This window comes from Molossus molossus, unplaced genomic scaffold (assembly GCF_014108415.1).
Source record: "Molossus molossus isolate mMolMol1 unplaced genomic scaffold, mMolMol1.p scaffold_m16_p_17, whole genome shotgun sequence".
NCBI classification, from domain to species: domain Eukaryota; kingdom Metazoa; phylum Chordata; class Mammalia; order Chiroptera; family Molossidae; genus Molossus; species Molossus molossus.
The window spans coordinates 57894038-57906996 of NW_023425352.1; the positions used below are offsets into that span (position 1 = coordinate 57894038).

The 12959-nt window shown below is 48.9% G+C and overlaps 1 protein-coding gene across 12 annotated transcripts in view; it reads right to left on the minus strand.

The window, feature by feature from the left end:
* The window catches only part of KCNMA1 (potassium calcium-activated channel subfamily M alpha 1), a 701914-nt gene that overhangs the window by 188796 nt on the left and 500159 nt on the right, over positions 1-12959 (minus strand). For all 12 annotated transcript variants that reach the window (XM_036264760.1, XM_036264756.1, XM_036264758.1 and 9 more), the window contains exons 10-13: positions 9426-9536; positions 6833-6938; positions 5088-5170; positions 1357-1426 (exon numbers count right to left, since the gene is read on the minus strand). In XM_036264760.1, the coding sequence (XP_036120653.1) occupies positions 1357-1426; positions 5088-5170; positions 6833-6938; positions 9426-9536 (370 nt within the window). The remainder of the gene's footprint in view (positions 1-1356; positions 1427-5087; positions 5171-6832; positions 6939-9425; positions 9537-12959) is intronic.

Genomic DNA, 12959 nt, shown 5'->3' on the forward strand with positions numbered 1-12959 from the left:
AAGTCCGCTGCCTTAGGAGCTGTCACCAGCCATAGTCCCACTGAGAAGTCACCTCCACCTACAGAGCTGTTGTCAAAAACTATCTCCAAACTGGTGCTTGTGAGGTTTCAACATCCTCACTTCATTTCTTCAGTGTCCTTGGGTTTGCAGAGACAAACAGAACAGCGTGACCTTGGGTGCCCCCCACCAAGCCACTGGCTGCAGCACAACACTCTGCAGTGGGCCCACCTGCCGAGGGCTGGGCAAGATTGGCAGCGGGCAGCAGACCCGAGTGGTGGGCCAGTCACCGACAGCAGGCTCCACTGAACAGCAGCCTCTGATGGGCCTCCACACAGCAAAATGGAGCGGCGCTTGCCAGCAATTAAGAACTCATGGCACGGCCCTGGCGCATTTGGCAGAGCAGGGCCTTCTCTGGGTCACCTGACTGCCTATTTCGTAGGGGATATGGCCTGGAAGATGGGACACACGCTCACTCAGAAACCAGCAGGGAGTTATTCTGTTCAGACAGGACACCTGGTTCCAGGTACTGAGCAGCATTAAGGGGATAACTGGTTCCACATCAAGCAGAGGAAGGTACTACCTTCCCTCCCCCAAAGCTGTTTCCGGGGAGCTTAATGACCAGCCAGTGAAGAAGCGCTGCCTTTGAATGAGACTGGGCTCTGGGAACAACAGACTCCACCATTTCTTTTCTTTCCAATCCCCCTTGGAAGCAAGAACACCAGGAAAACTCCTTTGTGCTCCATCTCTAGAAAGCCAACTATTTCCTGAATTCAACCATGCGATTCTCATCTCGAACTTGAGAATGCCTGTTCCACCTCCTCCACCCAACATGTGTTCTGTTCCCCCAAGTTCACCTGGTCTCAGATAGGAAAGTTCTGTTTGGGACACTGTCTACACCTTGAGCGTTAAATCCTTGAGTGTACAAAACAGGACTTCATCGCTCTGTCCATGTGGGGTTGTGGAGCCAGGCAGAGTGTTGACTACCTAGTAGGTGCTCAGTAAATACCAACTAAAGAAATTAGTGCAGCACATACAAATGGAAGTTGTTGCAATGGGGTCGAAGAATGCATCAATGTTTCTGAAACGGGGGTCCGACAGATGCTTCCCGAATGAACGAATCAATACGTGAAGGAGTTTCCTTCCAGTGACCAGCTGCAAACAAGGTGTCTGTCTGGACTGAAGAAATGCCCCCAGAAGGTTTTCCCCACCACCCTCTTTATCCCGGCCTTCAGATGGCACTGTCATGTGTGCAGGTGTATGTGTATGCACACACGTGCGTTGTGGCTGAACGACGGGGGGAAGAGATTGGGTCCAGGTGTGCATTTCTGCGCCTAGGACAGGTCCTCGCTGCCCTACCTTGTTGTGGTACTGCAGCATCTGAGTGATGATTCTTATCTTCGGATGGTAGTTCTTTATGGAGATTACTCTGCAAAAGAAAAAACCAACACTGAAGCAGGGTTTGTCTTACCCTTGGCGTCTGATGGGAAGATTTAATTTGATTACAACCAAATGGAGTGAATGGGGGCCAGCAGCCAGGGCCATCCTGAGGGGCTGCAGGCACCGGGCCAACTGAAACTGTGTTTTCACCATCATGCCCCATAGTCGTGTGAAAAAGAAACCACAAAACCACAACAGATTGTGTTCTGGGCACAAAGAAGAGAGACCTCTGTGGTGCCTGGGAGACGGCTGGTATGTGAGGAGGTGTGTGCTCTGGTGCAAGGGTGGGCACTTGTCCGACACAGGTATCCGAAGAAAGCAAGCTCAGCTCGCGAGGCCAAGGTGTGCAATCTCATACCCGGTGAACAGCCTAGAAACAACTTGCTGTGAGTCCAATTCTCCAAGTTAATAATTTGAGACAACAATGATAAATCAAACAAGTAACCTAACAAATGATTCTAATTGTCATACACATGGCCACTCACAAAAATGATTTCTAATCTAAGTCGGGATGCTAGGATGGAATCAATGACTCAGCCTTCAATAGCTAATAGCATCCAAATGATTACTTTGATGCTGATTAGAACAGGGGCAAGGCCTTTCGGAGGTCACGATCCAGTGGAAAATCCCTTCAAGCTGCCCTCCGTCCATACTCAGCATTAACCACTGCCTGCCCTTCTCCTCCTCCCAACAGTCACTGTGCTAAGAGGGGAGGGGAGCAGGGAGCAGAGGAATAAAAACACCTGGACTCCAGTCCCAGCTATTGTACTAAGGAACTGGGTGACCTTCAGGAAATCCCTGGTCTCTCTGTGCCTATTTCCTCATCTGGACATTGGGGGCAAGAAAACCTGCTTTATTTATTTCACAGGCTTGGTATGAGCAGCAAAATGAAAGACCAGATGTGAAAATGCTTTGAAATCATTAAAAGCTCTCTCCACGTGTAAGTTATGGTTTTTGTCATTACCGACTCTGTCAGAGGTGACATTGTACATTTCCTTCTGTGACAGGAAGGCTAAAGAATGGAATTCCACAGAAAGGCCCACCTCCTAAGCCTAATCAGAAATGCAAGTGCATTTATCATGACCACCCCCACAAACTTCCCACCAAGAACCGCTGTGCTTCCGCCCTTATCCGTGCAAAGGCGGAGAGAGGCAGCCAGGGAGCAGCTATGTCTGAAAAGCTACAACCTGTGAATTTAGGAAATGGATCGCGCATAAGTCTCTCCTGCACAAATTCACCCTGGGTCTCTGCACTTGAAGGATTTCATTTTCTTTTTGAAAAAGTGTTGTGTTGGCCCGTGCTTATAACTCAAGGACTTTGAGCCTCTGTCAGCCCTCTGAATTCAGTTCACAGCATCAGCCAGTTTTCTGCATTAGCTCATTTCAAATGGATCTTTGACATTTTAATTTCAAACAGGGCAGATTGGTCTCATTAAATTAAGGAGGAAGGAGGATTATACAAATAAGGGGAAGACAGAGCCCATTTTTAACCCTGAACCTCCCATGTCCTTGGCCTGCCTGGGACTTAGTTCTGATTCTGGTTAGTGGATGGCTCCGTTACATTTCTGATACTACCTTTGTTCAAATCTTTATGCCTTGGCATCATGCCCATCGCCCTAGTAACTATATGTCTTCATATTAACCCTATCATAGTCAGGGCTTACATAAACTATTGGGATGAAGAGAAATGCCCATTTCGAAGCTATTATCATTTCAATTAGTCACTTTTGAAGGCAGTGCCAGCCTCAAACTTGTCTGTGGGCTCAACACATTAAGCTTCATCTTCTTCAGATTTTTTTAGATGAAATGTTGAAGATAATAAAGCCTAGTTCCTTAAAGTCTACATGTTTTATAACTTCAAATGACACACAAACATGGTGAAGGACTGAAATCCTAGTCCAAGGAAGGGGCAGGCTGCCCACCTTACGCTGCGGGGGCTGTAGTCACTTCCAGCTGTGACTAGTCAGGGGCTGGGACCAGGTGTGGGAGCAGGTCCTCCTTCCCCATCTCCCTGCAGCCTGGCAGGTCCGACGCTTACAAGAGCTCATGCATCAACTTCCTTAAACGACTGCACTAATCATATTGCCAAAGGAAAGAGAGTGGAAAGAGAACACTGCGCCAGATGTTGCTTCCAGACACAAGGACCAGATGCCGAGGGGAGGCCCTGCTCATCCGAAACGCACAGAGGAATTCCCCCACCTCACTGATGGGAAAGCTCATGTCACTCGGGGCCACTGATTAAAGGCACAGAAAGGAGACATGAGCACAGCGATGATGCAAAGGCAACTTCCCAACCCCCACCTCAGGGAATTCCTAGGACGAGGACACCAAGCTGCAGGGAGACGGGAATCTGACCAGACCCAGAGGATGGCTGTTCGCAATTAGGCAAGAGTTCCTGGGAATACAGTGGGAGTGAAATGTGTTGTCTTAGTTCATCTCTTCTCCAGAAGTTTCTCTTTATTATTCCCTCCCTGCATTCTTAATGACTCCGCAATTTATGCTGCAGGAGAGAAGATTTCAAAAGGGCTTTAACTATCTGGAGCGAAATATCTTAACTTTGTAGGCATTTCCTAGTCACAGGGTGTACGGAATAGGGGTCTATGAAAAGAACAAAAGCAGACAGTTTCCTCCTGAAACAGTGAGGAACAGCAGTTGGGCAGAGAATGGCCTCACAGGCGAGCCCATCTGCTGGGCAGTATCTCCAAAGTGCCCCCACCCCAGGAAATGTTCTGTAAAAATGGGGCGGGGGCTTGTAGTCAAATAGGTTTGAGAAATTCTCTATAGCACATTTTCTTAAAAATTCATATCAACATTTGCCCTGGCCGGTTTGGCTCAGCGGTTAGGGCATCGACCTGTGGTCCAGAGAGACCCGGGTTGGGTTCCCGCTAAGGGCACGTACCTCGGTTGCAGTTTGTCCCTGGCCCTGGTTGGGTCATGCGGGTGGCAGCCACTCGATGTGTCCCTTTCATGTCGATGTTTCTCTCTCTCTCTCTCTCCCTCCCTCTCTATCTGAACAAAATATCGAAAAATGTCCTCCGGTGAGGATAAAAAACAACAATTCGTATCAAGATTAAAAGCATTGAGAAAGCTTTCACAAACAAGCCCCTTTGTGGGTGAAAGTAATCAATGAGCTGCAGGCACACTTGGAAGCTCTGACATGGGGCTTCTTATCCTGCGCACCATTGACATTCTGGGCCACGTGATCCTCTGCTGTGGGCAGCTGGCCTCTGTGTTGCAGGGTGTTGAGTGCAATACTGGTCTCTACCCACCAGGCATAAGCAGGATTGTCCCCTCGTTACGACAACCAAGAACATCCCAGACGTAAAAAGGTCCCGAGAGACAAAATCTTCCCCGGTTAAGGTATCTCAGGTCTATTCCCCCTTAGGTAACATAGCACCTTAATTCAGGCCTCTGGCCGTTTAAATGTATGTTTCCTTTTCCAGTCCTGCCTAAAGGATCTCAAACTCAGGACCCCCGAGCTCCCACTTCTGAGGGTGAACTTCCTGTTGACGAGGCCTTGTGTCACTGCCCTCCACACTCACCACAGCCTCAGCTCCCCCAGGCATCTGCAGGTGGCAAGCTGCAGAGGACCCAAAGGGACAGCACATGGGATGCAGAGCCCCAAGAGCCTCCCTGCCCCCCCCAGGTTACCTCATGATGTTGGAGGCGTCCTCAGCATCGGGGTCTGCGCAGTACTTGTTGGCAAGGATGAGGCACGCATCTGCTGACTCTATCTAAGACGCCGAAGGAAAACCAAAGGGCACAAACACGTAAGTGGCCATGCTTGGGAGCAGTCTCTCTCTGTGAACAGCTCTTGGGGAACCTGGTCCTTTGCAAGAAACATTTTTAAAGGAGTCCTGAGAGATTATAGTTTTGACAAAAATGTAGGTTGCAAGTCTTGTTATGATATAAACAATTCATCTTTTTTGCTGTTGGGGGGAACATGTACCTTAGTAATTACACTGTTCATTTTGCAGTCTTACAAGTGAGCTTTGCAGATTTCTTTAAATAACAATTAATGAAGACTTTCGGTCCCCCCACCTACTTTCCCCACCATGATCCTATTTTTTCCAGGCAGAAAATAGAGTTAGGTGCACTGAACCCCTTCTCTCAGGTTACCAAGATGACTGAGGAGTTGAGGATTCAGTAATTTAGACTCTGAAATCCTTCATCTAACCTTTTTCACATCTTAACTGGGGAATAAAAGGAAATGAGAGCCCTGAATCAGATAACAGCTTAGTACTGTTTAGTATTCAATTATCATTCCGATATTCAAAAGACAACAGATCTATCTGTTATGAAATGATGCGTTACAGATGATCTCAAACTATAACCTACTGACTTATTTAAACATGAGCCCAAAATAATTGATTCCTTCGAGGGGATCGTGAGCTGTGCTAATATTTGCTCACCTCAAAATTAGGTCCAAGAACAGTAACTACTTTCTCTAAGTTCTCACAGCTGTCATTTGGATCATGTCTGGGTGAACTGAAGATGACCTGGACTCTAAGAACTCTCCTGCTGGCTCAGGCCTGCCACCTGTCCTCCTTGGCATGTTGTGCTTAGCAGGCCCTTCCTGCATTTGGAGAAGGGCATGCTTCCCTCCATGCTATTCACAACATGTCTCTGGTTTTCTTTAATAACCCAAAGAATTTACCCAATTCCTTTTGGCTTATTCATGTTTGCCAATCACATTATTTCCTGAATGATGCGGTCGGTGACCACAGTCAGCATTTAGATGTCAGCGGATTCACAATTCCAGGGTACACTCCCTGGCGTGCAGACAGTCAGCGTGCTCACAGACTTGAGATGTAATGACTTTGCTGTACCTATTCCCTTATAAGCATTGGGTGTGCTTTCTAAGAAGATTCCACCTTAGCAGAAAGATTAGCCCATTACTAAGTGAGATCAGATACCTGTATGTTTAGTTCTGTGCCTTAGTCTTTGTGGGGTGGGGACTCAAAATATTTTATTGCTTGGTAAAATTTTGTTTTGTGTTTTATCCTTCATGTTCCTTTCTGATATAAATAATAGATTTCAGAGCTATGTTGAGTCCGACTTAAGTATTCAAGATGGGAAGGACTTAATTATTACATTGAATATAAAGTACTGAGTCCACACCCTAGTCTTCGGCAGCGCTGATACCCAGAGAACTAGCGAAAGGAGTTTCTGTCCCGGTTACTGCAGGTGTGGAATGCTCACAGGTGGCCTGCCAGGCACCAGCAGAACCAAGTCCTGGGACAGGTGGCAGGGTGGTATTGAGGTAGCTGGTATCTGACTTATTGCATTAGGGTTGGGAGGTGACTCCGCCATCCTGGGAGGCATGTCCCCTCACCACCAAGTCAGGCACCCCCTCTTAGATGGAGTAAAAGCAGAAGTTGCTCCCTCCTTCTTACCTTGACTCTCGCAAGATCATGCGGATTGAGGACTGAACCCTGATAAAATTCCACCTGAGTAAAATGTCGTTTGAACAGAGCTTCAAGCTCCAGGTTGGGGGAAATGCTGTGCAGGGAGAGAAGAAACAGCCATTAGTACGACAGACGCAGGTATTTCAGCCTCCGTGGCCCCTCCTCTTGACTCGCACAAAGGGAGACCTGGGAAAAGACTTTCCCCTTCAAAGCACCTCCCTGTCTCCTCATAAGTAAAAGGCTCACACTCAAGAGAGGTAAAACCTCAGCTCAGCTGGACCAAAACCAATGCCAAGGTAAAATACACAGGCTCAGTCTTTTGCAAAGTCTGAGGCGTGTGGGGCAAAATGTCGACTTCATTATGAATGGGATCCCTATTTTATAAACAGAGAAGGCAAGGCGGTGGCACTAGGGATTAGACAAAGGTCCCCCTGGCAGAGCCTCCCACTCTTCCCCTCATCAAAAGCCTTTTCCTGGCTTCTCCACCTCATGGAGTTCTCATCCCCACGAAATGAGCAGCCCCGCCCCCGCCCCAGTTCATTCACTCTCAGTGCTGTTCTTGATGCGCACCTGTGCGCACGATCCCTCATCCTGAGGGCTGAGCTGTAAGGACATCTTCCCCACTGAAGAACACATTAAAACAGCATCGAGCTATTCGTTCATTCACTCATTTTGCAGAGATGAACAAACCTACTCTCTAAACTGTACTTTACTAGGCACTGGGAGATGTATTTAGTTAGAACCTACAAGGTGCCAAGAACTGTTAATCAACACTTGGCTAACATGTATTAAGTACTTAGTCATAATAATGTTTAATGTTCTGAGCATTTATTACATGGCAGAAACCATTCTAAATACATGACCAGCATTAACTTATTTACACCTCAAAACAACCCTAGAGGAAGGTATGTTATCAACACAAAGCTTCAAGAGGTTAATGAACTGGGCCATCTACAATGACGCTGACACTACTGGAGGCTGGGGACACAGGTGAGTCCTAACCACGGAAGCATTAGAAGCCGACTTGTTGATTCAGACTAAGTTGATTCTCTCGCCGGTGAGAGAAGGGCAGCTGCCTGTGCACGGCAGACAGTCTTCAGATGCCACACAACGTGCCCCTTTCCCACGGCCTTGGGCTCTCCCTGGCACAGAGGCCCAGGCCCGTCTGCCACCTGGTTAAACTGGCCAGTCAGGAAACACAGGATCAATGTCGTGCTCTCGTGTGGCACGGGTGCTCATCTTGGAACGTTCACCCCCAGGAGGGCAGAGCCTGCGCACTACACTTCTCTCGGACCTTCGGAACACCAGCAGAAGACACGCCCCACAGCTGGCGTTCGGCAGCTAAGCACTGAGCTGATCTACGGTTCTGCTCCTGGGCCCACGGCCTGGATGGTCTCCTCCAAACTCGGAGAAGTCAGTGCCGAGCAGAGTGCTGGGGCTCCCACAGGGTGGCCAGTTTGGTATTCTGTGAACAAGTGCCCGAAGGGGGATGCACAGAACAGGAGCTGGCAGGGAAGCCCACCTCTGTGGGCTCCTGGAGCAGGACTGAGTCCTGAGAGGTCAACCCCGTATCACGGCAACACCAACACGTAGGCTCTGTCCCTCCAGCATCTGCGGCTGGGCTAGGCCCTTGAGGGTCCCATTTCCATAGAAGAAGACAAGCAACCATGTCCTCCTGCAGGAGCCTTCCAACTCTCCATTCTGTGGCAGACTAGCTTGTACTTCAAAGAGGATGAGACAGTTAAAATCTCAACACTGAGCAGAGGGGAGCTAGCTTGTTTTCCTCACCTGTAAATCAAACATAGTAAGACCTCACTTCTAAATTGATTGTGACCTAATAATGTTTCCGTTCCCAGCAGTAGCTGACACTCATGGAGCGGTCACTGCATGTTGCCTCTGCTCTGCATGTGTACATGAACTACTTTTCACACTCACAACAGCCCAAGGAGGCAGGCAGAAGCCATGATGACCTCTCCATCTTATGGATGTGAAAACTGAGGCCCAGACGGGTTAAGTAACTCGTTCAGCAAGTGATGGGTTGAGTCAAGATTCAGATCAGGTGTTCTGAGCCCAGACATGTACTTTCACTTCCTCCGTTGATTAGAGGAGAGACTGTACGCACAGTGACCAGCATGCGGTGTCCCCCAGTGGAGGTTTCTGGGAGCCACAGTTGTTGTTGCTATTGTTGCCTTATGCCTGCTTCCTGTTGTTTGTGTCTTCCTTGATCACCATGTCACTCCTGCACATAAAGTATCCACACCACAGCACTAACACTCCACATCACACGCTGTGACATGCCTGGATCACAGATCCGGATCCCGAGGGGTCAGCAATGACATACATGACCCACAGTAAAGTCCATTGTTACCTGCCAGAATTGCCTCCACAGACCAGGAACTGCTCTCACCTGAGCTCGAGTGTCGCCTCCCTTCCCATTGGTTTATCCTGTCCCCTCCAATGAGGTCAATATAAACCAGCCGGGACCACGACTTGCTCAACTCTACCCACCCCGCCGCTCCTGCAGGCACTCAGGGTGCCGCTCTTGTTGGATGGAGGGTCTCAAACAACAGGGGCCTCTTACTTGTGAAGAAAGACGATCTCCACATTGACGTCGTCCCGGTCCTTATGCAGAAAGTCCTTCAGGAAATTGGAAACACTCTCCAGAGTGATGTGTCCACAGACCACAATGTGCCTGAATGGGAGAGGCCAGTTAGAGGAGGCCCGCCCAGGGGCCACCCAGGCACCCACTCCCAGCAGGACAGGCAAGCGCGCAGCTGCAGGGAAGCATCGCCGCCTCCCAAGGCCCGACCAAAGCCCAGCGCCCACCCCCAGAGGGCTGTGAGGCGAAGCAGTGTGCTGGCAGGTGCTCAGTGCCTCCTCACAGAAGAGGCATATGGCTTCTCACCTGATGCTGCACAAAATCCTATTAAAAGCCCAACCGTTTGGCCAAGTGGTTTTATGCATTGAACAATAAGTGACATTATGCTTGCGCTTAAATGGCGCATTATCAAGTCCCTTGCAGAATCATATCTCTCCCTTTCTGCCCACAAAGCGTCCTCCCGGGAGATTTACTGAATGAGTCTTGTTTTATGACATAGAGCTTATCAGGTAATGAGATAACAAATCTTGCTGAAACGATGATTTTGTGTGTAAGAAAGTGAACTTTTATCAGGGTGGCTAATGCGCGGTTTGACACGTTATGGGCTCTGCTGGCCATAAGCAGTAAAAAGGAAAATTTTGCATTTTTCCGCCATAACTCCTCCGACAATGGGGGCATGTAACACTTTACAGTAAGTGAGCATTACTCAGGGCTAAATGGGGATGGGACGCCTGTGGAATCGGAGATCAGCCACAGATCTGTGTGTCCCCAGACAGCTGCTTCCTTAGGGCGCCGGGGAGTTCTCTGAGAGCCAAAGGAAGTGGCCTCAAGCGGGGAGAAGCTGGGAAGAGAGGAGGCTGGCGCTGTCGGCCTTGTTCCAGGGTGATTTGGACTTCTCTTTCTGGAGACGTGGCTCCCCCTGAGGAGAGGAGCCCCTCTTCCAGAACAGTTGGAATAAAAACCCCCGCCCAACATCTTTGGGTTCCTGGACCAGTCTGACTTGGACACCAGGCTATACTGTGGTCATTTATATTTGCTACATGGTGCTCGATCCGGACCAAGCACTTTGGTGAGAGTTAGCCCCAGGACCACACGTCGGGATGGGCTGTACAACAAAACCCACTGGCTCAGCAGAGGTCGCAGCAAGGGGCTCAGTCCAGGTCCCTGTGCCCCGCGGACTGAGTGGCAGAGGCTCAGTCCCTGGCTGGGCTGTGAGGCACTGGCTGGTGGTGAAGATGAAGCACAGGCATTCTGTGGGAGAATAAAACGGCCAGGTCCCCTGCACTTCATAACTGCTGTGTGCACATTCCAATAAGGCAGAAAGCGCACTGGCTGGAGGCAGCTCGTAATGGGAGGCAGCGATGATCACTTATGCAATGTTCCATTAGATGCCATTATAAGAGCCTGCCCTTTTGTTGTAATTTGGTGCTTGACTAAGTATGTGAGAATAATGCAGTAAACTCATTGGTGAAAGGATAATGATGCCGAACAAAGAGTAAATCAATAATGCGCACGGTGCAGTTAATAATATCGCCATTATGGACTGTTATTGTTATGGAGCTGCACTTAGCGATCGGGCAAGTGGAGGCCGGCACGGGGAGGAAGGAGTGTCAGTGGCCGCCTCACACGAGACATCGGAACTTGATCACTGTGCTCTCTTGCCAGCTAGCTTGAGGGAGGTCCCTGGGCCACCCATCCAAATCTTATGCTCCAATCCCATATGACTAGTCCCTTCCTAAAATGCACAGGATGGCAGAGTACGCAATTTAAGTTAAACACTTGGATTACGTACATTTGTATCACATCATACCTTAAAGTGTTTCTTGCGGCCCATGTGCACGTACGTGGACGGACAGGCCGCACGTGAACGTGGTGGTCCGAATAAGATTTCTGATTCTGAATTTGCCAAGTGTGTTCAGAAAGTGGCTGAGAAACAGGACCTCCCTCCTGACCTCTCCACGAACAGTGGGGCAGCTGTGGGCAGTTCTAATACTTTCTGCCCACAAACTTCCATGATGAAGAGCAGGATCAGCACAAGCCAACGTAAGGACACCCCCCAGGACTGACCCTGGTTCCCCCGCATGTGAAAGTAAGCCAGGTTTGATCCCTGCTCTGCCACCAAGGACGTATGATCCCGGGCAAGGTTCTTATCCCCACTCGATAGACGAGGGAGCCGAGAGGTTAATGCCCCAGCCAGCCTCCTGCCCCAGGCGTTGCGAAGCTCACAGCTCTCTACCACATAAGCCCTGTTATTATCCAGAGCAGGACTCAAATCAATGAGAGGGCCAGGGCAGTGCCTGAACATCCACCCTTCCTTTCCTGTACGCAAAGAACTGAATGAACATCTGCTAGCATCCTCTCTTCCTCCTCTGCAACCATTTATCTCTTGGACAGATGGATGAGAAGTGGAAGGGAAGGAGATGAGTTCACCCTCTCACCCTTGAATCAAAGACTCGGCCGGCTGATTTATGCAGCCTTAGAAAGAGTCAGGGTTCTTTTAGTTGAAAATGTGCTGGGTACATATAAAATATATTCCAATGCAATCAATATTATCCCTTAAGCCTTTAATTAGCTTTCACTTCTCTTAAGAAGTAGACAAATGCTGGCAGGACAGAGGAGAAAAAAAGAAGGATGGGCTTTTCTCATTTGGTGTTAGCTGTTCGATACCATTCTAGACCATGTAAAATATGTATCTTTTAGCTACTGCATGATTTCTGGGGTAGAGAGCAGTCTTTATCAAAAAGGGAGGAGAAAAAAAATCTTCCTTCAACATAATTGGTATTTTTGCTCAGAAAAAGCGAGATTGATTGAAAGCAGATTGCTCCCTGCCCAAGGAGAGTTGTTAGGTGCATTATCACGACGACCTTGGAGAACCCATATTGTTCCAATCTGTCCTGTATCTGATTCGAAGATTTACAGCTTCCCCTTTTTGTGCCAATAATCATTTCCCTGTATTTTGTTTTCCATACAGTGAAAGGTATCAAGGAGCCCACATATTGAAAATGTTTGAATGCAGTTAGAGTTGATGGATGGGGGAAGCCACCTCCCTCACTCAGCATCTGCATTAGGAGGTCTGCTCCCCCCAGTGCGCCTCCAAGGCAGCCCAACGCCCCCAGGAGTGTGAGGGGTGGACGGTGAGAGGGAACATTTATGTTCCGGATACATTTCCAGGAGGTGAAAATCCAGGGGCCGTAGTTTGGGGAAGGATGTTACTGAGGGGCGAAGAGAAGCAGAATTTCCTGTGTCTTCATCAACTGAAACGCTCGAAGGCGCAGCGCGGGCCCCCTCGAGAGCAGTGGTTCTCCGAAGGAGACCCTCCCCCGAAATGATCTGCTCCATGACACCCGCAAATCTACCATGTGAGACTCCTACTTTGCTAGCCCTGTGGTAGCTCAGCTCAGATACTGAGTTTCTAAGTAGTCTTAGGTAAGGCACCATTCTGTGCTTTAGAGTTACGAAGCCAGAATCTCAGGGGTGGAACTAGTACCACGAGGGTATCTTGAGCATTTCCTAAGT